At 46.4% G+C, this 27392-nt stretch overlaps 5 protein-coding genes across 17 annotated transcripts in view; 3 read left to right on the top strand and 2 right to left on the bottom strand.

The window, feature by feature from the left end:
• The first annotated feature begins 59 nt into the window (after positions 1 to 59).
• Positions 60 to 13388, top strand: LOC147223337 (broad substrate specificity ATP-binding cassette transporter ABCG2-like). 7 transcript variants are annotated; one of them, XM_086165566.1, is made up of 20 exons: positions 60 to 329; positions 433 to 564; positions 1847 to 1968; positions 2037 to 2101; positions 2170 to 2300; positions 3680 to 3739; positions 3812 to 3926; positions 4046 to 4198; positions 4882 to 5039; positions 7001 to 7103; positions 8133 to 8181; positions 8255 to 8449; positions 8597 to 8742; positions 9980 to 10062; positions 10563 to 10652; positions 10725 to 10849; positions 10936 to 11090; positions 11414 to 11503; positions 11710 to 11786; positions 12424 to 13388. In XM_086165566.1, exons 4-20 carry the CDS (start codon positions 2072 to 2074, stop codon positions 12569 to 12571), a joined length of 1908 nt encoding a protein of 635 aa, XP_086021692.1. In that variant the 5' UTR covers positions 60 to 329; positions 433 to 564; positions 1847 to 1968; positions 2037 to 2071; the 3' UTR covers positions 12572 to 13388. The 7 variants fall into 7 exon arrangements, with proteins under 7 accessions (XP_086021692.1, XP_086021694.1, XP_086021693.1 ...); XM_086165568.1 differs by lacking the exon at positions 433 to 564; XM_086165567.1 differs by having other exon boundaries at positions 60 to 550.
• Positions 13389 to 14019: 631 nt separating this feature from the next.
• LOC147223335 (uncharacterized) lies at positions 14020 to 23498 on the bottom strand. Its single transcript, XM_086166121.1, has 11 exons — positions 23417 to 23498; positions 22175 to 22346; positions 21904 to 22098; positions 20514 to 20698; positions 20300 to 20412; positions 20091 to 20230; positions 19633 to 19721; positions 17777 to 19531; positions 17426 to 17492; positions 17244 to 17356; positions 14020 to 14444 (listed from the first exon to the last, which is right to left on the bottom strand). The coding sequence occupies exons 2-11, from the start codon at positions 22340 to 22342 to the stop codon at positions 14411 to 14413; spliced, it is 2859 nt and encodes a 952-aa protein (XP_086022247.1). The 5' UTR covers positions 22343 to 22346; positions 23417 to 23498; the 3' UTR covers positions 14020 to 14410.
• LOC147223336 (uncharacterized) lies at positions 14252 to 17077 on the top strand. Of its 3 annotated transcripts, none has more exons than XM_086165584.1 (4): positions 14252 to 14384; positions 15809 to 15895; positions 16531 to 16679; positions 16787 to 17077. In XM_086165584.1, exons 2-4 carry the CDS (start codon positions 15826 to 15828, stop codon positions 16988 to 16990), a joined length of 423 nt encoding a protein of 140 aa, XP_086021710.1. In that variant the 5' UTR covers positions 14252 to 14384; positions 15809 to 15825; the 3' UTR covers positions 16991 to 17077. The 3 variants fall into 3 exon arrangements, with proteins under 3 accessions (XP_086021710.1, XP_086021708.1, XP_086021709.1); XM_086165582.1 differs by having other exon boundaries at positions 16784 to 17077; XM_086165583.1 differs by having other exon boundaries at positions 14293 to 14384; positions 15813 to 15895; positions 16784 to 17077.
• Positions 23499 to 23890: 392 nt separating the features above from the next.
• Positions 23891 to 27392, bottom strand: part of txk (TXK tyrosine kinase) — a 5975-nt gene continuing 2473 nt past the window's right edge. Inside the window, exons 9-16 of one of the 2 annotated variants that reach the window (XM_086165574.1) lie at positions 26386 to 26510; positions 26164 to 26238; positions 25050 to 25221; positions 24759 to 24975; positions 24616 to 24680; positions 24411 to 24529; positions 24101 to 24258; positions 23891 to 24025 (exon numbers count right to left, since the gene is read on the bottom strand). In XM_086165574.1, the coding sequence (XP_086021700.1) occupies positions 23954 to 24025; positions 24101 to 24258; positions 24411 to 24529; positions 24616 to 24680; positions 24759 to 24975; positions 25050 to 25221; positions 26164 to 26238; positions 26386 to 26510 (1003 nt within the window). In that variant the 3' untranslated portion in view covers positions 23891 to 23953. Of the gene's footprint in view, positions 24026 to 24100; positions 24259 to 24410; positions 24530 to 24615; positions 24976 to 25049; positions 25222 to 26163; positions 26239 to 26385; positions 26511 to 27392 lie in introns of both variants that reach the window. The other variant, XM_086165573.1, reaches the window with a different exon arrangement.
• LOC147223333 (tyrosine-protein kinase Tec-like) overlaps positions 24253 to 27392 on the top strand; it is a 13048-nt gene continuing 9908 nt past the window's right edge. For 3 of the 4 annotated variants that reach the window (XM_086165577.1, XM_086165580.1, XM_086165576.1), the window contains exons 1-2: positions 24253 to 24525; positions 26139 to 26285. The gene's annotated coding sequence lies outside the window, so the exon portion shown is untranslated. The remainder of the gene's footprint in view (positions 24526 to 26138; positions 26286 to 27392) is intronic. The other variant, XM_086165579.1, reaches the window with a different exon arrangement.

The raw sequence follows: 27392 nt of genomic DNA, 5'->3' as shown, positions 1-27392 counted from the left end.
TCTGTGGTGTCCAGCAGGGAGCAGCAGAGTAGAATTATTGTTTTTTTCTCTAGTGTGGAATGTGATTGCATGAATGTATATATGTTTTGTGTGTGTGTGTGTGTGTGTGTGTGTGTGTGTGTGTGTGTGTGTGCGCATGTGCTGGTGTGCATGAGTTGACAGGAAAAGTCACCTGATGCCCTGCTTATCGGGCCTCGGCCATAAACCAAGTTCAATACACTGCTGAACCGTACAAACCCATTACACACACACACACACACACACACACACACACACACATGCAGTGTTGAGTGTGAGTTGACAGTCAGAGGGAGGTCGAGCTCCAGCAGGTGAGTCACCGCCACCTTCTCCCTTGAGCGTTTCGAGGGTCTTTTGCTGTTTTTCCGTAGACGAGCCGCCGGTTCTCCAGACGTTCTCTTCCCTCTTTTACAGGAACGCTTAAGAAAATCAAATATCAGACGTTAACGTTCAAAGTCCTGGAATTTTCACTCCTCCTGCAGACCCCCCCCCCCCTTGGAGGAGTGTTAAAGTTATCACCTTATCATTGCAGGTGCAAAACAAATTGTGAGCATTTTTTAGCAATTTTTACACACAAATGGAGATCGTTTTTAAACATTTCCTACAGGTTTACCGTGGCAAACACATTTCCCTTTACTACGATTGCTGTTGCAATTCCGACGCACTTAGCATGTTGTCGCTTCCCTTCAGAAACACTTTTCCTTTCACGTATTTCTCTGTTTTTCCTGTTCAATAACCTGCATGTGTCTATTTCTGAATGTTCACCTTGACTCGACGGATCCTGTACATTTCTTACACAGTACATTTACAGTCGCCATGTCCAGAATATTGTAGAATACTGCATCTGCGTGTTGTGTAAGCCTGCAGTTTTTGATCCAGCACATCAACACCACCAAGCGGTTGAAGTCTGTCCTCACGTTGGGTTTTCTTGCTTGACGAACTGGACTTGAGGACATGTCTTTCTTTAAAATGGGAGCTAACATATGTTTGTCCAAAACTTTTTTTTTTGCAGCGTTAAGTATGTTTTGAATATAATTGAAAAGCAGATAATATAAGTACATAGCGCTAAAAATCGTAACGATATTTTTTTCCTGTTTCCATCCTTTTTTTTTTTTTATCTATTGAACACAAATAGCATAAATAAATATAAATATGTACAGATAAACATGGCAAGGTAGAATCGAATGTCGATGAAACAACCAGGGATGAGGAAGCAAAGGACATATGGACATTTTGTTAATCTAAGAAAGGCGATGACTACTTGTCTTTTTTTTTTTTTCTAATTTTCTTTTTTAGTATGTCACTAACTTCTGTAATCAGAAGTTAACATTGTTAAAGGTTTGTGAGAAATGTTTAACGCTAGACGAAAAAGAAAGTAAAAGAAAATAATTAAATGAATAGATAGATCAATAAAATAATGAAAAAAATTTAAAAAAACCTGCAAGAGGAATATAATATGTATACAACTTGATGGTTCACAAGGAATCTCAGACATCAAATTGTATATTTTTTGGATTTTTCCATAAGTTTTAAGGATTTTTTTTCATATAATTCAAAATCATTTATAAAGAATGTAAAATCAGGGAACACTTTTACAATCTGTTTTTGTGAATGAAGAACTTAGCCAGGCCTAAAATAACATGGAAACATAGTTCATCTGTTTTGTTGCTTAAAAGTAAACCAAATTTTATGTCATACCTTGGAAAATTGGAAAATTATCTTTAACCCATTTTTGAGTTTTCGCCCAAAAGCCCTCAGTGGTTTCCATGTTCACAAAATGTACAAATATTATCTTCAATATTAAAGCTGTCGTCTCTTCGTCTTTCAGACTCTTCCTGCAGCGGCGCGTCAGAAACAGGAAGTGTGACGGGAGGTAGACAGGAAACGGTTTCAGCGCCTGGTCTGCAGCCGCCGGCCGGGACAGCGAGGGGACGCCGCTTCATCTCCGAGGTGAAAGACCTCCTAACTGTGGAATTGTATTTTTAAAAAAATCACGGACACTTGAATTTCCCCCGCAGGCGACCACAAGGGTTTTCCTGCAGCTGAAGAGACGATGGAGCCGAACGGGATCCCCAGACTCCAGGTGCCTCCACCCTCCGCCTCTTCGACTTCTCGACCGCCGATCCCGGTCTGACCCCGCCGTCTCCCCAGTCCGCAGGCTCCGCCCCCCAGCGCCGCGGCGCCACCGTCAGCTTCCACAACATCCACTACCAGGTGAAGCAGGGCGGCGGCTGCTTCGGCCGGAGGAAGGCCGGCCTCAAGGACATCCTCGTGGACCTCAAGTGAGTGCGGGGTTTTCGAAATCGCGACGGTTAGCTCGCGGTTTTCCACATGCCTGCGTTACGTTCCTGCGCGATCCTTAAGATAAGATAAGATAAGACGGACTTTATTGATCCCGCGACGGGGAAGTTTCACGTCACAGCGGCATGACCGCGGAGAAAGCGGTGCAAAATATAGAAAAGAATATGCAAACAGGGGATATATGCTAGATAAATGCTTGATTTATTGACGCTAAAACTAAATAAAATCAACAAATAGATGCGGCATCGACCCACGTCGAGTCAAAGACGAGGGAAGCGGTTCGGAAAAGCGTTAGCCTCAAATCAATGGAGGCTAATAGCGTTTGCATAGCATCGATAGCATTAGCATCACATCAAACCTGAGGAACACATATGTCACCGCACCTGAGGCTAACACTTACTATTGACCGTCATTCATTGTGCTAAGCTAACTTTCTTGGGAAGGGATAAAAGGGGCGATGTGTGTGTGTGTGCGTCCCACCAGGCGTTGCAGTATGGTTCAGAGGTGATTTTTGAGTAAATTTAACGGTTTTAAGTGCGCCTTAAACAGCGAAAACATGGTAAATATAAATATAAGAAGAGAGAAAAAACACAGATGTCGCAGGAAAAGCCCAGACTTTCAGCCGGTCGAAGCCTGATTGGATGAGACTTCGTGAGCTTCGCGGCGTTCGGTATTTTGCGTACGTGCCGCTGTAGGTTTCCCCGCCGCCGAGCGCATTCCCAAAGGAGGGGAAGTTTGTTTGGCCTGGAGGCCGCGGCTTCCTGGCGGGACAAAGACCTGCGGCTCAAAGCGGCGGACGCACACGGGAAGTTTGACGCCTTCGGAGCGCCGCTCACTTTTACCTTCGACCCCCCCATTCAAAAAAAAAAAAAAAAAATCGAAGGAATCACTTCCTGTCATTTCCCTGCAAAATTAAACCGAACATTTATTTTTAAATTGAAAAAACAGAGAGCAAGACTTTTTAATTCCTCTTCCTTCAGCCGAAGGGAATATTCAAAGACCTTTAAACACTTTACAGCCTTGACTTTGACACTTTATATTTTTATTTGTATTTCTTATCCTCCCTACGTCCTGCTATTATTTATTATTGCTGTGTTTTACTTGAAACTCTGGCACAACCATTTCCTTCGGGATGAATAAACTTGTTCTTATTCTTAAAAAAATGTGACAAAAACAGGAGAAAACGCAAACAAAAACAACCCTGACAGTGTGTGTCCGTGTGGTCACATGACATGTATGTGTGTGTCACTTTGGGGTCAAAGTTCACACGCAATGTAATGATTGACAGGCTGATCCGGCTGGAGGCGGAGCCTGTCCGACCACCTCGCTGACGTTTTCTCTCCTCCTTGTCTCCCGGCAGCGGGATCATGCGGCCGGGGCTGAACGCCATCATGGGCGCCACAGGAAGCGGGAAATCCTCGTGAGTTTACCGCGGCGGTTGAACTTCGCGGCGGCGGCGGTTTTTCTGACGAGCCTACGTTTTCCCCGCCAGCTTCCTGGACGTGCTGGCGGCGAGGAAAGACCCGGACGGGCTGCTGGGGGAAGTTCTGATCGACGGAGCCGCTCAGCCTCCGAACTTCAAGTGTCTTTCTGGATACGTGGTGCAGGTGGGCGGAGCCAAGACCCTGCACGCGGTCCTCCGAGCCACTAGGGGGCGCCGCACGCCGGCCTTCACCTCCATCTTCTTCTGCCTCTCCTCTCCTCTCCCTCCGGCGAACGTCTCCAGGACGACGTGGTGATGGGGACGCTGACGGTGAGGGAGAACTTCAGCTTCTCGGCGGCGCTCAGACTCCCGGCCTCCGTCTCCCAGGAGGAGAAACGTCAGAAGGTCCAGAGGCTGGTCCAGGAGCTGGGGCTCGAAAAAGTGGCCGACTGCCGGGTGAGAGAAAGGAGGAAACACAAGCACATTCAGACTGGAGATAAGTGTGTGTGTGTGTGTGTGTGCTTTTTTGTGCCTATGTGTGTGTGCATTTGTATGTAGGTGTGTACATGTAATTGTTTTTTTATGTGTGTGTGCATTTTTTGTGTGTGTGTGTGTGTGTGCTTTTATGTGCCTATGTGTGTGTGCATTTGTATGTATGTGTGTAAATATAATTGTTTTTGTATGTGTGTGTGCATTTTTTTTTGTGTGTGTGTGTGTGTGCTTTATGTGCCTATGTGTGTGTGCATTTGTATGTATGTGTGTACATGTAATTGTTTTTGTATGTGTGTGTGCATTTTTTTGTGTGTGTGTGTGTGTGTGTGTGTGTGTGTGTGTGTGTGCTTTATGTGCCTACGTGTGTGTGCATTTGTATGTATGTGTGTACATGTAATTGTTTTTGTATGTGTGTGTGTGTGTGTGTGTGTGTGTGTGTGCTTTTATGTGCCTATGTGTGTGTGCATTTGTATGTATGTGTGTACATGTAATTGTTTTTGTATGTGTGTGTGTGTGTGTGTGTGTGTGTGTGCTTTTATGTGCCTATGTGTGTGTGCATTTGTATGGATGTGTGTACATGTAATTGTTTTTGTACGTGTGTGTGTGTGTGTGTGTGTGTGTGTGTGTGTGTGTGTGTGTGTGTCCAGGTGGGAACCCAGCTGATCCGCGGCGTCTCCGGCGGCGAGAGGAAGAGGACCAACATCGGCATGGAGCTGATCATCGACCCGCCCGTCCTTTTCCTGGACGAACCAACCACCGGGCTGGACGCCAACACTGCACACTCTGTGCTGCTGCTGCTGCGCAGGTGACCACACACACACACACACACACACACACACACACACACACACAAAATGCACACACACATACAAAAACAATTACACATACACACACACATACATACAAATGCACACACACACACACAAAACCAATTACACATACACACATACATACAAATGCACATATACAAACACACACACACACATAAAAATACACACATATGCACACAAATCCACACAAACACACACACGCACACAAAAAATTCACACACATACATAAACAATCACACATACACACGTACATACTAATGCACACACACACAGATGCACACACACATGCACACAAATCCACACAAACACACAGTGGCACACAAAAAATGCACACACACACATAAACAATCACACATACACACGTACATACAAATGCACACACAACACGCACAAAAGCACACACACACACACACAACCACACACACACATACATTCATCAGACACACACAAATGCACTAGCGCACACACACACACACACACACACACTCACACACACAACAAAAGTTACACATACATACGTACATACAAATGCCCACACACACACACACACACACACACACACACAAAAAGACACACACACACGTACGCTAAAACACAGACACTCATATACACCGACACACACAAACGCATCCATGCACACACACAAAAACACACACATGCATGCACACACACAAACACTCATATACACAAACATACACAAACGCATCCACGCGCACACACACACACACACAAAAAGTGACACATACACTCGTATATACAAGTGCACACACACGCAAATGCATGCGCCCACACATACAAGTACACAAAAACAAACACACATAAATGCACACACACTCACAAACAAATATACAAATCACACACCCACACACCAGCATACACACATATGCACACCTGCACACACACACACACACAAACGCACTAATGTGCATACAACTGTGCTCACATGCACACACACGCAAATGCACACACACACACAAACACCCTTATACACAGACACACACAAATGCACACACACACACACACTCGCACATCTGCGCACGCACACACACAAACGCACAAACACAAATGCTAGCGTTTACACGGATGCACAGAAATGCATACACACACACAAGCATGCGCACACACAAACACCCTCGCACACACAAATGCACATACACATTACACACCCACACACACTTGCACACATGCGCGCGCACACACAAATGCTCCATTGTGCATACAACTGCGCTCACATGCATGCTCACACACACACACACACAAATGCACACACACATAAACACCCTTATACACAGACACACACAAATGCACACACACACACACTCACAAACAAATGCACTCATACACATGACACACACACACTTGCACACCTGCGCGCACACACAAACTTACAAACACAAATGCTAGCTTTCACACGGATGCACAAAAACGCATACACACACACACACACAAACACCCGCGCACACACAAATGCACCAATGTGCATACAACTACTCTCACATGCACACACACACACACACACACACACACAAATGGACCAATGTGCATACAACTGCGCTCACATGCACACTCACACTCACACACACACACACACACACACACACACACACAAATGCACCAATGTGCATACAGTTACTCTCACATGCACACTCACACACACACACACACACACACACACACACACACAAATGGACCAATGTGCATACAACTACTCTCACATGCACACTCTCACACACACACACACACACACACACACACACACACACACACACACACACAAATGCACCAATGTGCATACAGTTACTCTCACATGCACACTCACACACACACACACGTGAGCAAGGCGGCAGGTGTGTGTCCTCTGTCCACTGACAGCAGATGAACCTCCAGCCCCTGAAGATGTTCTTCCTTCCCTGTTGCTCCTCACACCTCCTCCCAGGATGGCGAGCAGCGGCCGCACCGTCATCCTGTCCATCCACCAGCCTCGGTACTCCATCTACCGCCTCTTCGACAGCCTCACCCTGCTGGTCAACGGCAAGCAGGTCGGCCTCCCGTCGCCTCGGCATCTTCTAGCCCGTCCTCTTTACGCCACATCTCAGCTCGCCGCTCGCTCTTCTAGCTTCGCTTCTTTTGTACCTTCACATCCCGGCTTCTCGATTTTAGCCTTTTTAAGTTTTATTTCTGCTCCCATACCAGGGGTCGGCGACCCGCCGCTCCGAGCGGCTCGGGAAAATAAATGATAAATGTTTAATTGAAGTGTATTTCATTTGTGTTTATTCATTTTTTTAACTTTTAGTTCTAAGTTGGAAGATTGTTGTGATCTTGAAATATTAAATGAAATTATTACATTACATTGCATTTGGCAGATGCTTTTATCCACTTACACTTACTTACAATAGAGGACATAGGGACTGCAAATACACAATGCACAGGAAATCTACAGAACAGTAAGCTGGGGTTAGTGAGTTTTTTTTATTTATTTTTTTTATTTATATAAAATATAAAAATTATGTTTATAATTTTTCGCCGCTCAAAATAACGTCACGCTTGCGGAAGCCGGTCGGTAAAATCCCGATTTGCGGATGCTGTGCGCAGAAATTCAGAAGCAGAAGTCCCATAAATCAGGTAAAATAAATATTTATGAAGATATTTTGCAAATATTTATTTTTTATTGTTTACTGACATGGTGATTTTTTTTCTTGATTTATTTTTAAAATTCAGATCAAGGCTCCGCTACACGCTCTGAAAGCCCAAAATGAGTTCATTACATAAATAAAATTTAATTTTCTCCACAATACTTTGTGAATTTCAGAAGCAACACACTACACACTTGTTTATACAAAGTGTGGTACCTTTATTTTAGACGTCAAAAAGTAATTGCGGCTCCCGGTGTTTTCTTTTCCGGGTCCAAATGGCTCTTTGGGTGTTAAAGGTTGCCGACTCCTATTTTAGCCCTTTCTGTTTGCTTCTCGTGGAGCTTCTACTTGTGGTTGTGGCTTCCAGCTGATATTTTAGCTTGTAGCCTCCCCGCTACCGCTGTAAGGTCATTTTCTTCTGCCGCCGACCCTCAGGTTTACCACGGCGAGGCGTGGAACACCCTCCAGTACTTCTCAGACATCGGTACGAGCGTGACCGACCGACGGACCGATGCGCCGTCGGACGTGAAGACCCTAACGTGCGACTCGTTTCCCAGGATACACCTGTGAGCCTCACAACAACCCCGCCGACTTCTTCCTGGACGTCATCAACGGTGACTTGTCGGCGTCCGAAGCGGGCGGCGTCGAAAGGGACCCCGAGTCCGACGCGGCGTTCAAAAAGGGAATCGAGGACAAGCTGGTGGAGGAGTACCGGGCCAGCGCCCTCTTCAGGCAGACCAGAGCAGAGCTCGGTGGGTTCCGGGTTCCGAGAACAAATCCGTAACGTCGTCCTAAAATCCGGAGCCCCCGTCGGTCCACCGTGCGGGATGGAGATGTCCGAAGATGTCCCGGAGGGAGCAGAATCAAACGTCCCCTCTGTTTGACACTCACTCACTCAGAAAACATCAACCAGAGGAAGCAGACGCCGACCTCCGCCCCGACCCGGACCATCACCTACGCCACGGGCTTCGGCACCCAGTTCCGATGGGTTCTCAAAAGAACCTTCCGCAACCTGATGCTGAACCCTCAGACCTCCATTGCTCAGGTTGGACCCTTCAGTTGACTGGAGACGCCGTAGTTTGAGATGAGATGAGAACAACTTTATTTATCCCGAAGGAAATTGTTGTGCCAGAGTTTCAAGCAAAAACATAACAATAATAGATAATAGTAGGAAGGAGGAAGGATAAGAAATACAATGAAATATAAATTGTCAAGGTTGAGGCTATCAAGTGTTTTAAGGTCTTAAGTACACAGATTTGAAGATTCCCTTCGGCTGAAGGAAGAGGAATTAAAAAGTCTGATAGCCTCAGGTAGGAAAGACCTCCTGTGGCGTTCAGTGGAGCTCCTTGGTGGTTTCAGTCTACGACTGAAAGAGCTCTGACAGGACGTCAGTGTCCATGCAGGGGGTGATGGATGTTGTCCATGAAGCTGAGGAGCTTCTCTGACACCTGCACCACAGACTCCAGCTCCACTCCCAGGACAGATCCAGCTCTCCTGATGAGCTTGTTGAGTCTGTTGGTGTCAGCTGTCTTGATCCTGCTGCCCCAGCACACAACAGCGTAGAAGATGGCGCTGGACACCACCGAGTGGTAAAACATCTGCAGCATGGTCCTGCAGACGTTGAAAGATCTGAGCCTCCTGAGGAAGAACAGGCGGCTCTGACCCTTCCTGAAGATGGCATTGGTGTTAAAGGTCCAGTCCAGTTTATTGTCCAAGTGGACACCCAGGTATTTGTAGGTGTCCACAATGTCCACTTCATTGGTTTGCACCTCAGCTCCAGGCTGCAAGTCCCCTAGAAGGGGAATTTAAGTAAACAAAGTCTTCTCCGGTGCAAAGGTAGCATGACTTGTATCGCCCATGGTGGCAAAGTGATAGCTGTTAGCTCCGCTCCCTCACAGCAAGAAGGTCCCTGATTGGATACCCACAAGGGGCCTTTCTGGGTGGACTCTCCATGTCCTGCCTCTTTCGAGTTCTTCCCACAGTCCAAAAACATACAGGAGGTTGGGGAGATGTTTAGGGGACCCTAAATTGTCCAGAGTTGTATGTCCATCTGTAGCCCTAAGATCGACCGGCCAGTCCAGGGTAACCCCACCTCTTTGGCCAACGAGAGTCGGGCGAGAGGCGGCTGTCATTGGCCATTGGGTTGACACCTCAGATGTTGCTCAGGAGCGAGGTTCCTCAGAGGTTCACCTTTGGCCCACTCCCGGTGCCACCACTCTCTCAAAAACAGCATTTTCCTCATGTAGCCTCTGCTGTCAGTGATGTTCTTCTTTTTCCTCCAGGTGGTCGTCATCTTCTTCCTGGCGCTGGTCGTCGGAGCCATTTTCTTCGACGTACAGGACGACCATAGCGGGATGCAGAACAGGTCGCCGCTTTGTCCCGGCACACGTGCACATACTGTACTGCCCGTCACTGCAAAAAGTGTCAAGGGAGTTTAAGGGTTCTCATGCAAACAGCGAGAGCCTCTGTTTCCGTTTTCAGTGGTAAATCAGGAAGTTCTAAGTTCCTTGAAGTGTTTCAGGTCTCTATTTTTACGGGTCAGGGCCTCCAAGAGTTCCTCTAGGTCTTTCAGAGGGCATCAGACCTCCTCAGGGAGGTGGTTTCGTTTTCCGATAAGTACCAAAGAGGCTAAAAGTGGTGGAACAGACCATAAGGAGGTTCCAGTCCTTCCAGCTGAGATGTTCTTGAAAGCTTCTGTTGTTTTGCTCATACGATTTGGAGGTTCTCATGGTTCTGAACATATTTGTTTGGAGGTACTGGGAATCGAGAGGTCGGAATCCTGCTTTCAAAAGTTTGACCCGTTTGCTGAGAAGGTTCAGGAGTTTGAAGGAAACTTTTGAAGGTCCTCAAATGTGCTCGTTCCAGGCTGGGCGCCCTGTTCTTCATCACGGTCAATCAGTGCTTCAGCTCCCTGTCGTCGGCAGAACTTTTCATCACGGAGAGGAAGCTGTTCATGTGGGTGTGAAACACACACTTTAGACCTTCATATAAGATCATAAGTACGAATGATGTTTCTTCCATCCTCAGTCACGAGTACATCAGCGGTTACTACCGGCTGTCCGTCTACTTCCTGTCCAAGGTTCTGTCCGACATCCTCACCCTGAGGGCCATCCCCGCCATCGTCTTCACCTGCGTGGCCTACTTCATGATCGGTGCGTCCGCGTCACGATCGCCGCTCATCTGCTGCAATGTGGTCGCCGACTGCCGTGTGTGTGTGTGTGTGTGTGTGTGTGTGCAGGTCTGAAGCCGACAGCCGACGCCTTCTTCGTCTTCATGTTCACGGTGATGCTGGTGGCCTTCGCCACGACGGCAATGGCGCTCGCCATCTCGGCCGACCAGGCCGTGGTCGCCATCGCCAACATCTACATGACCATCACCATCGTCTTCATGATGGTGATGAACCGGCCGCAGCTGGACTTTTTGTGGTGATCTCACAACGGCAGCTGAATCTGCTCGATAATATTTTCTGATATTAAGCTCCGTCATTCGCCACCAAATTTAATGTCATTTTTACCAATTTTACAATGTATTTATTGAATATTGTTTTTCTTCTTTTCTCCAATCATATGGAAATCCAAACATCTACCAAATGATCTCTTTTTTTAGAAATATATCCGCTTAAATTCTGCTGGTTTGTTTGTGATGAAATGAAACAGGGAAGAATCCAGTGGCTTGAAGCTGTGACCTCTGACCTCTGACCTCTGACCCCTCTGCAGATCTTTGCAGGCCTGCTGGTGAACCTGCCCTCCATCGTCAGCTGGTTGGCCTGGCTCAAGTATCTGAGCATCCCGAGATACGGGCTCAGCGTGAGTTTGCGTCATCGCAGCACTAGCCAAACCTGATTTTTGTTTTTAATTTAATGTGTAAAGGCGAAAGGGTGGATATATTTGATGTGCGATCCCTGAGGGGATCTTAACGTTCTTCGTATGTCAAACAGCAGAAGTGGATTTCTGTCAATGTCAGCATCACCTGACAGGAAGTAGCAATGATGACAGAGATGTTTCCCCTCCAGGCGCTGCAGGCCAACGAGTTCACCGGTCTGAACTTCTGCCGAGGTCTGAACATCAGCGCCATCCCGTCGGTGTTGATGTAAGAACCGGCCCGCGATTCGCATTTCCACGGTGGGGTCCCTGCTGGCGAACAGCGCCCCCCGCTGGACAACATGCAAATGTTGCCAAAGAGCTGAATGATTCAAAACAGAGGGTTATGGATTTAATAGATACGACTAATAAATCAATGATGTTGAATAATAAATATAAACACAGAGCCAGTCAGCCACTCACCAGTCAACTACTTAACAGGTTGAGGATCTTGATGGTTGTCACTGTGTGACTTTTACCTTAACTGTTGTTTTTATTACTGAGGCAATGTAACTTATTTATCGCTGAACATATGTTTATTCATGATATAAAAACCAAATGTAGGATTTAGTGAGTGCTAATGTTAACTATGTTGGTTTCTAAGTTAGAACAATTTCGCTAGCTTTTCATTTCATTTTTGATCCGCGACGTTAAATTTTGCTGTTAAATCCTTCGAATCTTTCCTTTTAAAAACCAAAGCTGCGGCTTTTAATGATTAAAAAAGTGACATTTTTTAACACACGCCGGTCATTTTATTTACTTAAAAGAGTCAGCTAGCTTGTTAGCTCGTTAGCTTGTTAGCTCGTTAGCTTGTTAGCACTTTAGCGTAGCGTGGTGACAGGCGGAACCTTTGTTTGTGGCTCCAGTTGCACGGGGGAGGACTTCCTGCAGGACCAGGGGGTCGACGGCTCCACCTGGGGTTTGTGGCAGAACCACGTCGCCCTGGGGATCATGACCGTCGGCTTCCTCGCCATCGCCTACCTCAAGCTGCTCTTCATCAGGAAGTTCACCTGACGACACCCGCCGTCGCCATCGAGACGAACCGCCGCCGGGGAATATTCGCCTCGGGAGATGACGGTCAACGGTAGCTTAGCTAGCATGCTAATACCGATGCAATTCTCTCCGAAATCTGACTGAAAGTTTCGTCAGAAACAAAAAAAAAAACTGTGAATGATCATTCATCGAACTTTTTAAATTGACAAATTTGATTATCATAATTCCACGACCCTGAATGTAAGATAAGTGGTAGAAGATGGATGATCATAATTGTTTGTCGCTTTTACAGCGTTACCTCGCCGTTAGAGGTGCTAACAGCGAGAAAACGTAACAATGACACGGCATCAATCAGATGTATTTTCTGGAGATCCAGACCCAATTCTATTGTTCTTCATTTTTATTCTTTTGTGAAACACAACATAATTTAAACGGTTAAAGCTCAGCATCACTTTACTGTGTAAGCATCTTTATACACTTGTTAGCCAGTCCGGCTAGTCTCTTCTTTACGCCCCCCCCCCCCCGGAGTTCAAAGTGGTATTACCCGCTCTGGCTTTCGAGCGCAGGCGCAGAAGCGCCTACTTCCGGGTGACACGAGGTTGCTAGATGTTTGAATGTAAACACAAATAATCTGGTCTCTCCCTCCAGAACCGAAGCACTCCTGTCTTATTTAAGTGTTTAGTGCTTCAGGGTTTTTTTTTTTTTTACTTAAAAATTGCACTGAAAAATGCATGTTTTTTTTTTCTTGGCACGCAAATGCAACAGTATACGGGATTCATGTGAGTAATTGCGATAATTAACATAATTAAATTAAATTAAATTCAGGTTATCTGATTGATCTCTCTGTGTGGGCTCTCTCTATGTTCTCTGTCTTCCCTCCTCTGTCCAAAAACAGTACATTCTCTGCAGGCTTCATGGATTTGAATGAGAGAGTGAATGATTGGATGTATCAACTTTTATGTCAGCAGGGAGGAGATACAGGAAACATGCACTTTTAATCTTAAATATTTTTAATATTGACACGCAAAGGGACCAAATGTGAATCCATCGTAGACTGATTGGGAAAAAAAAACAAATATTTAAAATATGGTTCACTCACGCTCACGCACACGCACTAATAGTCGTGTTAATTAGATGACTGACTCACAGAAGATAGAGACCATTAATCTTTGCTGGAACTCGCTCCCACGGCAACTGTTGCAGTAAATTCAAACGCGCCCTGTGGTTTGTTTGAGAAGGATAAACTCCTGGATTTGTCTCCAGGCACTGCCGAGGATTCCTCAGACGTGTCATGTTTTACGGAAAGAAATCTTGGGGAAATTTGTTTGGAAAAACAAAACAAAAAAAAAGCGTGACGAAGACGCAGCGAGACGGTTGCGGTGGTCAATCCCGTTGACTAATTCAGTGGCCGTCTAGGATCTCCGTCATCCTCCCACGGTTCGAAAACAGTCACACTGAAGACACCGAACTGTCTGCAAGGTGTGGACGGTGACGCGTCTATATGATTGACAGCTGTCGAGGTAAAATCCACCCCAACGTCCGCTGTGATTGGCTGCGGCCCCAGGAGTACAGGTGTGTCCGGACGATGAACAAAACAAAACAAAAGATCGTGACGCTTTCAACAATCAATTATTTGGTTTGTTTCCAGGCGGACGCCCAGACAGACGGAGGTGTTTTCCCAGTGATATCATGAAAAGGCGGGTCCTGATGAGAAAACAATGTGACGTTGGCAGGGGATTATAAAAAAGGATTTGGTGTTTAGATAACCAACACTTTCCAGTCTAGACATCAGATTGTCCCGGTCCTGGCAGTTTGCAAGTCTTCTCCACGCACGGTGAGTTAAACCTCTGCAGTTTCCACTCACATCCAGCCAAGGCTCCACCTAGAAGATGAACTGAAGGTGGACAAGATAAGTAGAGAGAGATAGTCCAACTCCAAATTAATAACAATTGCTATTAATATGAAGTGGTTTAATTGAATTGAAAAGATCTTCATTTTTAAGATTGCGGTTTTGACATGAATTCCTTATTTCTTGGCGATTTACTTGCTATGATAATGTTATTGCTAATGGTCCATATATGATGTGAATGTTGAACATCTATATGACGTGTGAATGAATGAGTGAATAGTTCCATATCTCTAAATGGCTTGCGAATGTAGTATGTCTACATGATGTGCAAATGACTGGTTGTACGCCTAAATATAAGAATAAGAACAACTTTATTATATATAAGGTGTGAATGACTGGGTGAATGGTTGTGTGCCACTATATTACTATTAGCCGCAGGGACTCTTCAATTTTTGTAGTTACTGCTAACAGTTAAGACAATTCATATTTCATTATATTTCTTATTCTTCCTCCTTCCTACTATTATCTATTACTGTTATGTTTTTTTACTTGAAACTCTGGCACAACAATTTCCTTCGGGATTAATAAAGTTGTTCTCATCTCATATCAGGGGTCGGGAACCTTTTTGACTGGTAGAGCCACAAAAGCCAAATATTCCTTGATATATTTCATCCAGAGCCATATAGTGTTTTTAACGCACAAAAAATGAAATACGTCTTACGTCTGCATGGATTTGCTCCGAGTGCCGCTTTATATTTGACCGTTTCATCGATGCAATTTTATCATAGCATATTAGACATAACGCAGATCCAAATGCAAATCCCTCTGATTCCGTTGATACGGATAAAGTAGTTGGATATTTGATAAAATTAATTTCTTCACCTTTACAATGACCCGGACGCGCTCGGAAGCCAACGGTTCCCAACCCGACCGACGGGTGACTCGTGAAATTTACCTTCAAAACTAATTTCTGTTTACTTTAAAATGACACTTTATTATGAAGAAATCTTCTTCTTTTGGCTTTTCCCTTCAGGGGTCGCCACAGCCAATCAACTTTCTCCATCTAACCCTAAAATTATGATGAAGAAATATCACAAGTATTTTAAAATCAGCTCCAAACTGATTTTTTCTTTTTCAACTCCAAATTGTCTGGGAGCCCCAGAAGAGCCATAGGTTCCTGACCGTGAAAGATCGATAGATGGTTTTATGTCCATATGAAGCGTGAAGTCGTGTATGACATTTGAATGACAGAGTGATTGGTTGGATGTTCATGACGTGCGATTGGCTGTAGGTCTCCATACTCTCGGCCAATCACAGCCAGGAAAGGCTCCAGCGTCCTCGCGACCCTGAGTGCGGGAGAAGCGGTTTAGCTAGCGAACGAATGAGTGAATCCATGTCTCTGTCCTCAGCTAGCCTGCACTTCGCCATGTCCACGAGTGTGCCCTTACTTGTCGCCTCGGTCCTCCTCGCCGTTTGCGGCGTGAACTCGGCACACGGTGAGTAAACATCGTGGGGAAAATCCGATCTTTCAAAGAAGAGGGACAGGGAACTCGATGTGGCTTCAGGAGAACGGGGAAAATCGGAAAAATGGGCTCTTCACTCGGTTGGTTTATGTGTTTATGTGTCCAAGCTGGTGTTGATTTGACAGACGGCGCAAGACGATTGGCCGCACCTTGAGGCTTCTTCATGAAATATGCAGTTTCCTGAAGTATCTGGTGTCCAGGAGGATGCCTCTGCTCGTTGAGGCAAACCTCAGTTGCGCGTGAAGAAACTCGATAATCCCGCCGCCATTGAATTTAGCACTCCCAGACACCCGGACCCAAACTCCAATCAGAAAAACAGCGAATTGAAACCTGTCAAGTTTGTTATCTGTGGCCGGACTTGTATGCTCGGGTCACCACAGCCACTCGCTGTCCTCAAACTAACCCTCTCCTCTGCATCCTCTTCTCGCACACTAACAACCTTCCTGTCCTCCTTCCTTCCATCCACAAACCTCATCGTCTTCCTCCTGACCTCCTCCAACCTCAGTATCCTTCAACCCAGATTTTCACCCCCCCTCATCTGTCCATGTCCAAACCATCTCAGTCTGTAGTCCCTCACTAATCCTGTTGATGTTCCTCCACCTTTTCAGTGCCGGAGCCTCCTGAGATGGATGGATCACCTGTAGAAAACACCTGCAGGATCATCATCTTACCAACTCCGGGCCCTCTGGACCCTCTGACCTCCACAGTTACTCCCACTACAACCACCACCTCCAGACGCCCGACCGTCACCAAGAAGGTATGAAGGTGAAACGCAGTCAAAACAAACAAATGCTAAGCTAACTATTCATCCCCTCATCCATGAGTGCTTCCCATGAAATGCTCACATTGGGCTCTCCTCAGCAGACCACGACAAAAACTGTGAAGCCTGTCGTCCAACCGGCTGCCAAGAAGCCCCCCATCAAAAACGGAGGACAACCAATCGTAGCCAAGTTGCTCCAGATCCTCCTGGCCAGCAGGGCGGCATCTCTGCCGAGGAGGCCTGAGCCAATAGGAAGGCGGCGCGCGACATCGTCAGGTTCGTCTTCCTCGGACTCCAGCGCTGAGTGACCCATTGCTCAGTTTATTTTTGCTACTTTTATATATTTCCCTAGTATTTTAATAAAGTTTATCAACTAAATCATTTCGGTCGTCGGACGCAACATGATGCTACTTTTAGCCTCTCGCGACGGCTAAAGCCTCGACAAGGGTTTCGCAAGAGTTGGGATGTTCGCACCCTGACTGGGTTTACCTGGAGGAGGAACTCATTTGGTCATCGATGAATAAATCTTTTACAACCGAACGGAACATTAGTGATGCATACCTTCTCAACCTCTCAGCCCTGGTAACGTCGAGTGTTTTGGGATCCAGGAAAGGAGCTTCGGATTGGAGGGCGGATGGGTAGGTAGGCTCGCAGGTTACGCTCCTTTCTGTGGCCTGAGAGGACAAATGTCAGCTTTGGGCCCCTTCAGTCAACACCGGTGGAATTGAAAGAAATAAAATGACCTTCTGGGCGAAGGATCCGATGATGTGGCCGGACAGAGAAGATCGGCGGTGACGCTTGTCTCTCACCCTGTAACACAAAAGGACATCAGGGTGAAACCAAGCGGCGGTTCGAAGTCAAAACGTCCAAAAGTCGAGCTGATGGAATCAAACGATATGCGGACGACACCGTGATTTATTCCAAACTACTCCATCCAACTTCTAGAGGCTGAATTTGATGCTGCTCTATCCAAATAAAAGTCAGTGAATGCCTCACAGTGTAAGCATACTTTGGGAGCTCATTGGTTCCAACCTGGATGACTACCGTGACCTGAATCATACCATAAAAATCCCTCAATATCTTAAGTTTTGTACCTGAGGCTGCGAGTCCCGGGGTGGTGCCGTGAGGCCGTGAGATGAAGGATGGACTCTGGAGTGTCGGTGATGCTGGGAACCAGGGATGTGGAGGATGACTGGGGCAGTGGAGCAGCGTTTTCTCTTAAAGCAAACCCATGATGGTCAACGTGGTCCTTTTTGGAGAGAGTGAAGGAACTCCTAGTTCCTTCCACATGACCTCCTGGGGTTTCACATCTTCCTTTTGCCCCTGTGACGGTCTTGGTGGTGATCCTTCGGCTGAGGTCTGCTTTGCTTTGTCTGATCAAATATTTGGGAATTTGGGGTTTCAAAGATTTTAGGATAATTCCACACTTGCGAATGTTCTTCTGCTCGTTATTGGAGCTTTTGGGAACTTTGGAGGCTGGATGAACCGAAGTCTTTGTCGTTGCACTACAAACCCCAAGACTCTCTCTATTCTCTTTGTTTGAAGCCTTCGGTGTTTTCAGAAAAGCACCGTCTGCTAATGCATCACGTCCCGGCACTTTGGTGAGTCGGGACGTTCGGGACTCTGGGATCGCCTTCGGCCTTTGAACGGCCAGCGGCTGAGAAGTTTCAGGATCTTGCCGGTATTCTCCACCTGAAAGTGGAACCTGGGTTCTGGTCTGCATGTTCTCCAGGCGTCCCCGACCCTCCCAGATCCCTCTGTCCTTTGGAACCTTGCAGCTGGAGATCTTGGTCTTGGTTGCCTTGTTGTCCCTGTCTGTCGGACGACCTTTTGGAGGTTTGTTGGGTAGGTCCGTCTCGTCTGCTGGTTTAGTGATTGAAAGCCATCTTTTTCTTGACGTCTCCAAACAAATATTGGACTGTCCCAGGAGATTCCCGGCTTGGGTCTTCGAAAGGCTTTCAGGGGGACAAATTTTGGGGTTCAAGTTAGTTCTTACTGGCTTGAAGTTTGGGAGGGGCAACTTCAGGCAACGATCAAAGGTAGTTTTTATGAGTTTGGGATTTGAAAACAGAACGCTTGGACGTCGATCTGATTCCAGATTCCGTGGAAGGGAGGTTTCAGGAGTCGCCAAGACAACATCCTCGACGCAGTCGTTGCATCTGGTGTCTGTTCCAGCAGCCGGTGGTTCTGAACATACATCTGGAGATTCTTTGTTTTGATCCCAGATGTTTGGACTTTTGGACATTTTAGCCTCTTTTGTGAAAGTAAGACTCTTAAACTCTGCGGTTGGCTCTGAGGCAGGTGGTCTCCATGGCTTTGGCTCTGCTTTGCCTTCATTGGACGCTGTTGTTTCCGGGCACATTGAATGAAGAACTCTGGAATCTTTGGTTTCCTTGTCTTTCAAGGGCTCATTTTCTGGCTCAGGTAAACTTCCTCGCCCTGGTTTGGGTTTATCCTCCCTGGGATCCTTCAGAGTGGAGGCCTTCACCGTCGCGCCAGATGAAACAGCAGTAGGAGTTTTGGCTGACTTTGGAGGCTCAGGGGCTTTTCCTCCTTTACTTTTCATCATCATGGGTTTAGCGCCAAACATTTGGAGTTGTTTTGCCGGTTCTGAATTTCTCTGAGGAGCTTTGGAGACCTTAGTCTCCTCCTTCCTTTTACTTTTCTCCACCTTCTCTTCTCCCTTCTTCTTTCTCTTGTCATTGTTCTTGGCGACCTTCTCATCCAGGTCCTTCCTGCCACTGCCTACCTCCATGCCTCGGTCCTGCCTCTGGGCTCCGGTTATTTTTGGAAGGGTAGCGTTCTCCCTGCGGTCTGTCTGGATCATAACGCTCAGCTCATCCAGAAACCTACAACGACACAGAAATAATCGTTGATGTTCCTTCTGTGAAGCCTGGATCCCACAGTCCAGGTGTAACTGGGGTCCGTGGAAGTAGACGGACTGAGGTACCGGCTTTGGAAGGAGTCGTGGGTAAAAAGACGATGTTCTAGAAGTTCTGAACACTTGGGCCGTCTCTCGGGATCCATCTGGAGGCAGCTCTTCAAGACACAACATGGTGACCAGTTACTGGGAACATCTGGACCAGCACACATGAGGGAGGACGATGAAAGAAGCAGCAAGGGAAGGGAAGGAGAAGGGAAAGACAATGTCTCTTTGCCCTACTTTTCTTATTTTAAACAAATGACACAAGTTGGGGCAGAGGTTAGTACTGCAGCCTTGGAACAAGAAGGTCCCTGATTGGATTCCAGCAGGACGCCTTCCTGTGTGGAGTCTCCAGTGCCCAAGAGGGGTTCCTCCGGGTTCCTCCCGAACCCAAAACCATGCGGGCGGTTCATTGGAGACCCTATATTGTGCTGACTTGAACCCTGAATGCAGCACAACCAGAACAGGTACTTCTGATTGGTTACCTGAACCACATCCAGCGCCACGGCACCGATGCCGGGGAAACGCTGCTCCAAGGAGATGCTTCCAGGACCTTGCGGGAGCCGGACGCCGTAAAAGAGTGGATTCCCGTCAAAGAGATCCTGGTGGCGACCCGTCAAACCTCCTGGAGGAGAAAGGAGGCGCCATGACGGGCCGGTCGGACGAAGGTACAACGGGCCGGAGAGAAACTGACCGAGAACATGGACAATGCGGTGGATCTGGTCCAGGTCAGAGTCGCCGGGGAACAAAGGATGGGCCGTGAACATCTCAACCATCACGCACCCGATGGCCCACACATTGACTGGTCTGCACGTGCACATATTGATGTCCTGTAAATCACTCATGGCTCCAAAACCTCTTCAAGCTAGTCTTTTCTCCATGACTTTCAAAGACCCAGCAGGACCTACTTGCCGTATGCGCCGTCCCCCACCAGAAGCTCGGGGGCGCGGTACCAGCGCGTCGCCACGTAGCCGGTGAGGACGCTGCTGTCGCCGGCGGTAACCGTGCCACGCGCAAAGCCAAAGTCGCACAACTTGACCACGCCCCTGCTGGAGACCAGGATGTTCTCTGGCTTGATGTCACGGTGGATGACCTGTGTGGAAACAGCAGACCCAAAGAAGTACCATTGTTGTATTTGTAGTTCCTTATTTTTAATGAATGTATTCTTTTTTATTTCACCTTTAAAGTGCTACATAGAAGAGAAAAGAGTACTACAGATGCAGTATTTGCTCTGAGAATGCTAATAGAGAAGTACAGAGAAGGCCAGAGGGAGCTGCATGGTGTTTTTGTAGACCTAAAAAAGCATATGACAGGGTGCCAAGAGAGGAGCTCTGGTATTGTATGGGGAAGTCTGGAGTGGCAGAGACGTATGTTAGACTGGTGCAGGACATGTATGCTCGCTGTGAGACACTGGTACGGTGTGCTGTAGGGGTAACAGAGAAGTTCAAGGTGGAGGTGGGACTCCATCAGGGATCAGCTCTGAGGCCCTTCTTGTTCGCAATGGTGATGGATAGGCTGACAGATGAGGTTAGACAGGAATCCCCATGGACCATGATGTTTGCGGATGACATTGTGATCTGCAGTGAGAGCAGAAAACAGGTAGAGGAAAATCTAGAGAGGTGGAGGTATGCTCTGGAAAGGAGAGGAATGAAAGTTAGTCGCAGCAAGACAGAATATATGTGTGTGAATGAGAGGAACTCGGGTGGAACGGTGAGGCTACAGGGAGTGGAGATCAAGAAGCTGGAGGAGTTCAGGTACTTGGTGTCAACAGTCCAGAGCAACGGAGAGTGTGGAAAAGAGGTGAAGAGACGGTCCAAGCAGGTTGGAATGGGTGGAGAAAAGTGTCAGGGGTACGAAGAGATAGAAGACTTTCAGCCAGAATAAAAGGAAAGGTGTACAAGACAGTGGTGAGACCAGCGATGATGTTTGGACTAGAAACTGTTCCAATGGCCAAAAAGACAGCAGGCAGAACTAGAGGTTGCAGAGATGAAGATGTTGAGGTTCTCTTTGGGAGTGACCAGGATGGAGAGGATCAGGAATGAGTCTATCAGAGGGACGGCACATGTTAGATGTTCTGGAGAGAAGGTCAGAGAAGCCAGACTGAGATGGTTGGGTCATGGACAGAGGAGGGATAGAGAATATATTGGTAGACGGATGCTGGAATTGGAGGTCTAGAGGACCTACTTTATGAACGTAGTGAGAGGATATGAAGGTAGTCGGTGTGAGACAGGAGGATGCAGAGAACAGATTAGATGGAGAAGCCGATTGAAACAGATTCTGGAAGGAGGTGTAGTCGACCTGCTGCTCGTGGCAGAAGGCCGCCGCCCTCAGGATCTGGAACAGGTAGCGGCGTCCCGTGTCGGCGTCCAGCCCGTCCGGGTTCCGGTCCAGCTCGTCCAGCAGGGTACGATCCACGAACTCGAAGACCAGGTACCAGCGGCGGCGCCGCCTCCACACCTCCAGCAGCTTCACCAGGTTGTCGTGACGCAGCCGCTGTGTGATATCGGATCATCTCCGCTCACACCACTCGAACATCCGCGAGTGACCGAAGTGTGAAAGTGGCACCCACCCGGAGCAGCTTCACCTCCCTCACCGCCATCTTCTTCACCGCCTCCTCCGAGTCCGAGTCCGTGAACTTCTTGATGGCCACCAGCCGGCCGGAGTCTCGACGGCGGCACTTGAGCACGGCGCCGTAGCTTCCCTCCCCGGCCGGCCCCAGGGTCTCGTAGCGCTCCATGCCGCTTAAAAAGGGAAGTCAATACTTCGAATATCAACAAATATTATTCATTTTCAAATTCGTCATGACTTAAAAAATATCATTTTATTATCTCTTACTTCTACCTCATTTATTGTATTTGTTTTTGCATGACGGTGAAATTAAATATTTATAAAAATAATAATACCCCCCTCCTCAAAATAAAAAAAAAAAAAAATTAAATTGAAATAATATATTTACCGATAAATATCAAGGGAGGTGGTAATAAGATAAGACAAACCTTATTGATAGGGGAAAATCTTTTGTCGCAGCAGCATAACAGTTATAAGTGTCAATAAATATAAATAGAGACAATTAGAAAAAGCAAAAGACAAACAAAAATAAATAAGACAGCAGCAACAACATCAAGGACAAGAATGGGGAAAAAAACAAACAAAAAAAAACAAGGGTGAAAAATAGACAAAACAACAACAAAGATAGGAAGATAAACAGTGACAATAGCAATTACAAAAAGACAGCTGTTATACAGTTATGGCATTTGTGTGTGACAGTAAAATTAAATATTTATAAAGATGATAATACCCCCCCCCACACAAATATATATATATATATACATATATATATATATATATATACATTTGAAACATATATAGTAATGTTTCAACTCGAAATACCAAGAAATAGGTAGGAAAAGAAGCTGGGAATTATTACTAGGAATAAAACTTAAGGGAGGTAGTCATTTTTATGTTTGTTTTCAGAAATGAATGCAGAAATAATACTTTCCTCTTCATTTTTTTAGCTTTTCCCTCAAAGATAGTATTAAGTTGCTAATGTTTTGGACAAAAGTTATGCACGTTTATGTGAGATATGTTGCATTCAAATTGATTTCATGTACGTACGGTTTATTTATTAAGTGTTGAACCGTCCACGGAACTTGAGAAATAAAATTAAAACATCTAAATGAAGATAAATAGCGTCCAAAAAAAGACACTTTTGTTTTTGAAATTAGCCACCGATGTTTGAGCTCAAAAACTACAAAAAACTACAACGCGGAAGTTCCAGTTGACATGCGTCACGTCACGCGAGCGAACTCACCCCACGACCGGAAGTGCTCGGCGGCTAGCGGCGGAACCCCACGGGAAACTTCCACGCAATTCGGACAGTTATTGAGTGGGTGAGAGAAGTGTGTGTGTGTGGGTGTGTGTGTGTGTTGCCATAGTGATTACCCTGAACGACATGTGACCCGCGTGACGTCATTCCCCTGCTAGCTTGCTTGTTTGTAGCATCGTCACCGTTATTTATATAAGCATTAATATCATTATTTCTACTACAACTAATAATAATAACGTTGAAAAACGTCACTTGGTTCCTATGGTTTCAAATAGAGGAGAAAAATTGTTTTATCAAAGAGAAGAAAAATTGCACAAAAATGTTTTTTTTCTTTTATCCCGTATCACTTTTCTGACTCTCACATTTCACATTTTCTCACAAGTCTCATCATAAAAAGGCCAATATTATTATTTTCATTGAGTTTGTGTGTGTTTAAATTGAGTTAAAAAATAAATAAAGACATTTATAAAATCTTTTATTGACTACAAATCGTTTACATGGAAAAATATGCCAGTCGCAACGTCAGTCAGTATTCTCAGCCAGGAGACGGATTTCCTCCAGGAGGTCGAGGAAACACGGACGTCCAGCAGGCTTCTGCAGTAGGAGAATTAGTTTTTTATTTTTGCTTTTGTTGAATCGATCGATCGATTGATTGATTGTTTGTTTGACCTCATGCCAGCAGCTGTTCATGGTGGCGTAGACCGCCCGCGAGGCTCGCTGCGGCCGGTACAACCGGATCCCCTTGGTGATGTCATCGACCACCTCCTCATTGGACCGGTTCTCAAAGGGCAGCCGACCCCCAGAGAAGATCTCCCACATCACCACACCTACACACACACACACATTTTTCAACAACTTCCTGTGGCAAAACTGATTCGCGTGCACTCTGACTGATTTTCCATCCCTCCCGCTCAGATCAGCCCACGATCCGAATCTTCACTTCCTGCTTTTCGAGCCGCCGTCGCTTGTAGTTTCTCACCGAAGGACCAGACGTCGGATTTGCTGCTGTATTTCCTGAAGTGAAAAACCTCCGGCGGCAACCACTTGACCGGGAACTTGGCGCCTTGGGAGCAGGTGTACTGGTCGTCCAGAAGGTACCTGCAACACGACAGCGAACGCAAACAAACACACCGGTTAGATTTGGCTCTTGGTTTTGGTGAGAAGTAGCAAAATGGCGGCAGCACCTCGTCATCCCGAAGTCACTGACTTTCACCACGTTGTTCTCGGTGACCAGACAGTTCCTCGCCGCCTGACACACACACACACACGGCAGTTTCCGACGATGCTTTCTCGGGTGAAGTTCACACCCGGAGGTGTCCAGACTCACCAGGTCCCGGTGGATGAAGCCGTTAGCTTCGAGGTACTCCATCCCCTCGCACACGTCCTGACACATGGACAGAAGCCACGGCGCCGTCAGCAACCCGTCCCTCTGATGCAGCACGTTCAGCAGGCAGCCGCCCGCCATGAACTCGCTGATGATCAGCAGGGGGCGCCGCTTCAGGGTCACCCCGTAGAGCTGCACCAGCCGAGGGTGACACAGCCTCCTGGGGAGGACGCCGATGACCCGTGACCTTTTGTTTGACCTATCGACCCTCTGACCTCTGACCCCGCCGCTTACATCATGACCCTGGCCTCGTCGATGAAGTCCTCCTCAGACATGGCGCCCTCCCTGATGGCCTTGATGGCGACCCAGTGTCTTTCCCGCCACATGCCGAGCCTCACCAGGCCGAACTGGCCGCTGCCGAGCTCCCTGACGAAGGTCAGCTCGCCGGGGTCGACCTCCCACTTCTCTGCGGATCGGTGGAGGGACGGAACAACGGCGGCCCGGCGGTCACGTCCACGCCAGGGGGAAATAGAAGAAAAGTCAGTTTGAAAGACAGAAATACAAACACGAGCCTGATCGGCTGACTCGCTGATTCATTGATTCGCTGATTCATTGATTTGCTGATTTGTTGAATCACTGATTCATTTATTTGCTGATTCATTGATTTGTTGATTCGCTGATTCACTTATTTGTTGATTCATTGATTTCTTGATTTGTTGATTCATTGATTTGCTGATTCATTGATTTGCTGAGTCACTGATTCATTGATTTGTTGATTCGCTGATTCACTTATTTGCTGATTCATTGATTTGTTGATTCGCTGATTCATTGATTTGCTGATTCATTGATTTGTTGATTCACTGATTCATTGATTTGCTGATTCATTGATTTGTTGATTTGCTGATTCATTGATTTGCTGATTCGTTGATTCACTGATTTATTTATTTGCTGGGCCATTGATTCATTGATTTGCTGATTTGTTGATTCACTGATTCATTTATTTTCTGAGCCATTGATTTGCTGATTCATTGATTTGTTGATTCGTTGATTCATTGATTTGCTGATTTGTTGATTCACTGATTCATTTATTTGCTGGGCCATCAATTCATTGATTCACTGATTCACTGATTCATTGACTTGCTGATTCATTGATTTGCTGGTTCGTTGATTTTTTTGATTCGCTGATTCATTTATTTGCTGAGCCATTGATTCATTGTTTCACTGATTCATTGATTTGCTGATTTGTTGATTCACTGATTCATTTATTTGCTGGGCCATCGATTCATTGATTCACTGATTCATTGACTTGCTAATTCATTGATTTGCTGATTCGTTGATTTGTTGATTCGCTGATTCATTGATTCACTGATTCATTGATTCAAGCATTTCAGAGTGAACGTTTGCCTACCGGAGCTGAATCCTGCTGTGGCTGGACAACAGCGTCCCATCTGACCCATGGGGTAGCGCAGCCTGCTCACCAGACCTGAACCACAACAAACGGCGCCCTCATCCAGATCATCAGTAAGAACAGTATGCGCCACATTATCCATTCGACCCGATTCTTCTAAATGTTCTGTCGCAATGTGAAGGATCTTTACACGACGGTTAGTTTTGCTCGGGGAGGCCTCACCCGCCGCGTTGTGCTGGTGGTAACGGATGACCTCTGGGATGGAGTCGAAGGTGTGGTTCTCCGCCAGGTAGAACTGACCTTCTTCGGTGGTTTTGATCAGGTAGTGTCTGACGGTGCGGTCCAAACTGCAGGTGGCGGAGAGGTGCTAGAACTTCAGCCACATAAGAACCACAAACTTTGCACGTTGACGCCGGAGCTACAGACACAAAAGTTAAAGCTACACACAAAATTAGGATGGTGGAACTACAAACATGGTATTAGTACACTGAGTAACTGCAGTACAAAAACAAATTACAGAATTACAGACGGCATCACCCCATCGGCCCAGGGCAAACATCCGAACTGCAGACAGACGTTAGGACTACAAACATGGAGATTAGGACTACAGATGCAGGTATTACGACTAAAGACAGGTATTAGCACCACAGACAAGGGTATGAGGACTACAAACATGGGGATTAGGACTACAGTTGCAGATCACGGGACTACAAACAGATATTAGGACTACAGATACAGGTAACAGGACTACAAACATGGATATTAGGACTACAAACATGGGTATCAGGACTACAAACATGGGGGTTAGGACTACAAACATGGGGATTAGGACTACAGATTCAGATCACGGGACTACACAGAGATATTCGATCTACAGATACAGATAGTACAACTAAGGACAGACCGGGGTATTAGGACTACAAACATGGGGATTAGGACTACAGACATGGGGATCAGGACTACAGATGCAGATAACTGGACTACAGACAGATATTAGCATTACAGATGCAGGTATTACGACTAAAGACACGTAACAGGACCACAGACACAGGTATTAGGACTACAAACATGGATATTAGGACTACAGACACGAACATTAGGACTACAGATACAGGTAACAGGACCACAGACATGGGTATTAGGACTACAAACATGGGGATTGGGACTACAAACATGGGTATCAGGACTACAAACATGGGGATTAGAACTACAGATGCAGATAACTGGAC

This window comes from Fistularia commersonii, chromosome 19, assembly GCF_037954325.1.
Source record: "Fistularia commersonii isolate RoL2024-O1a breed Wild chromosome 19, RoL_Fcom_v1.0, whole genome shotgun sequence".
NCBI classification, from domain to species: domain Eukaryota; kingdom Metazoa; phylum Chordata; class Actinopteri; order Syngnathiformes; family Fistulariidae; genus Fistularia; species Fistularia commersonii.
The sequence above is the reverse complement of the archived record's forward strand: the minus strand, read 5'-3'. Positions and strand labels throughout refer to the sequence as shown.

Excerpts from the sequence above, each read along its gene's own strand:
- LOC147223337 (XM_086165568.1), top strand. The coding sequence starts at position 2,072 with ATGGAGCCGAACGGGATCCCCAGACTCCAG. Across the intron at positions 7,104-8,132 it reads TGCTGGTCAACGGCAAGCAG|GTTTACCACGGCGAGGCGTG; the intron begins GTCGGCCTCCCG and ends GCCGACCCTCAG. Across the intron at positions 10,063-10,562 it reads CATAGCGGGATGCAGAACAG|GCTGGGCGCCCTGTTCTTCA; the intron begins GTCGCCGCTTTG and ends TGCTCGTTCCAG.
- LOC147223336 (XM_086165582.1), top strand. The coding sequence starts at position 15,826 with ATGTCCACGAGTGTGCCCTTACTTGTCGCCTCGGTCCTCCTCGCCGTT. Across the intron at positions 15,896-16,530 it reads CGGCGTGAACTCGGCACACG|TGCCGGAGCCTCCTGAGATG; the intron begins GTGAGTAAACAT and ends CCACCTTTTCAG. Across the intron at positions 16,680-16,783 it reads GCCCGACCGTCACCAAGAAG|CAGACCACGACAAAAACTGT; the intron begins GTATGAAGGTGA and ends GGCTCTCCTCAG.
- LOC147223335 (XM_086166121.1), bottom strand. The coding sequence starts at position 22,342 with ATGGAGCGCTACGAGACCCTGGGGCCGGCCGGGGAGGGAAGCTACGGC. Across the intron at positions 19,722-20,090 it reads TGGCGCTGGATGTGGTTCAG|AGCTGCCTCCAGATGGATCC; the intron begins GTAACCAATCAG and ends TGTGTCTTGAAG. Across the intron at positions 17,357-17,425 it reads TCGGATCCTTCGCCCAGAAG|GCCACAGAAAGGAGCGTAAC; the intron begins GTCATTTTATTT and ends TTGTCCTCTCAG.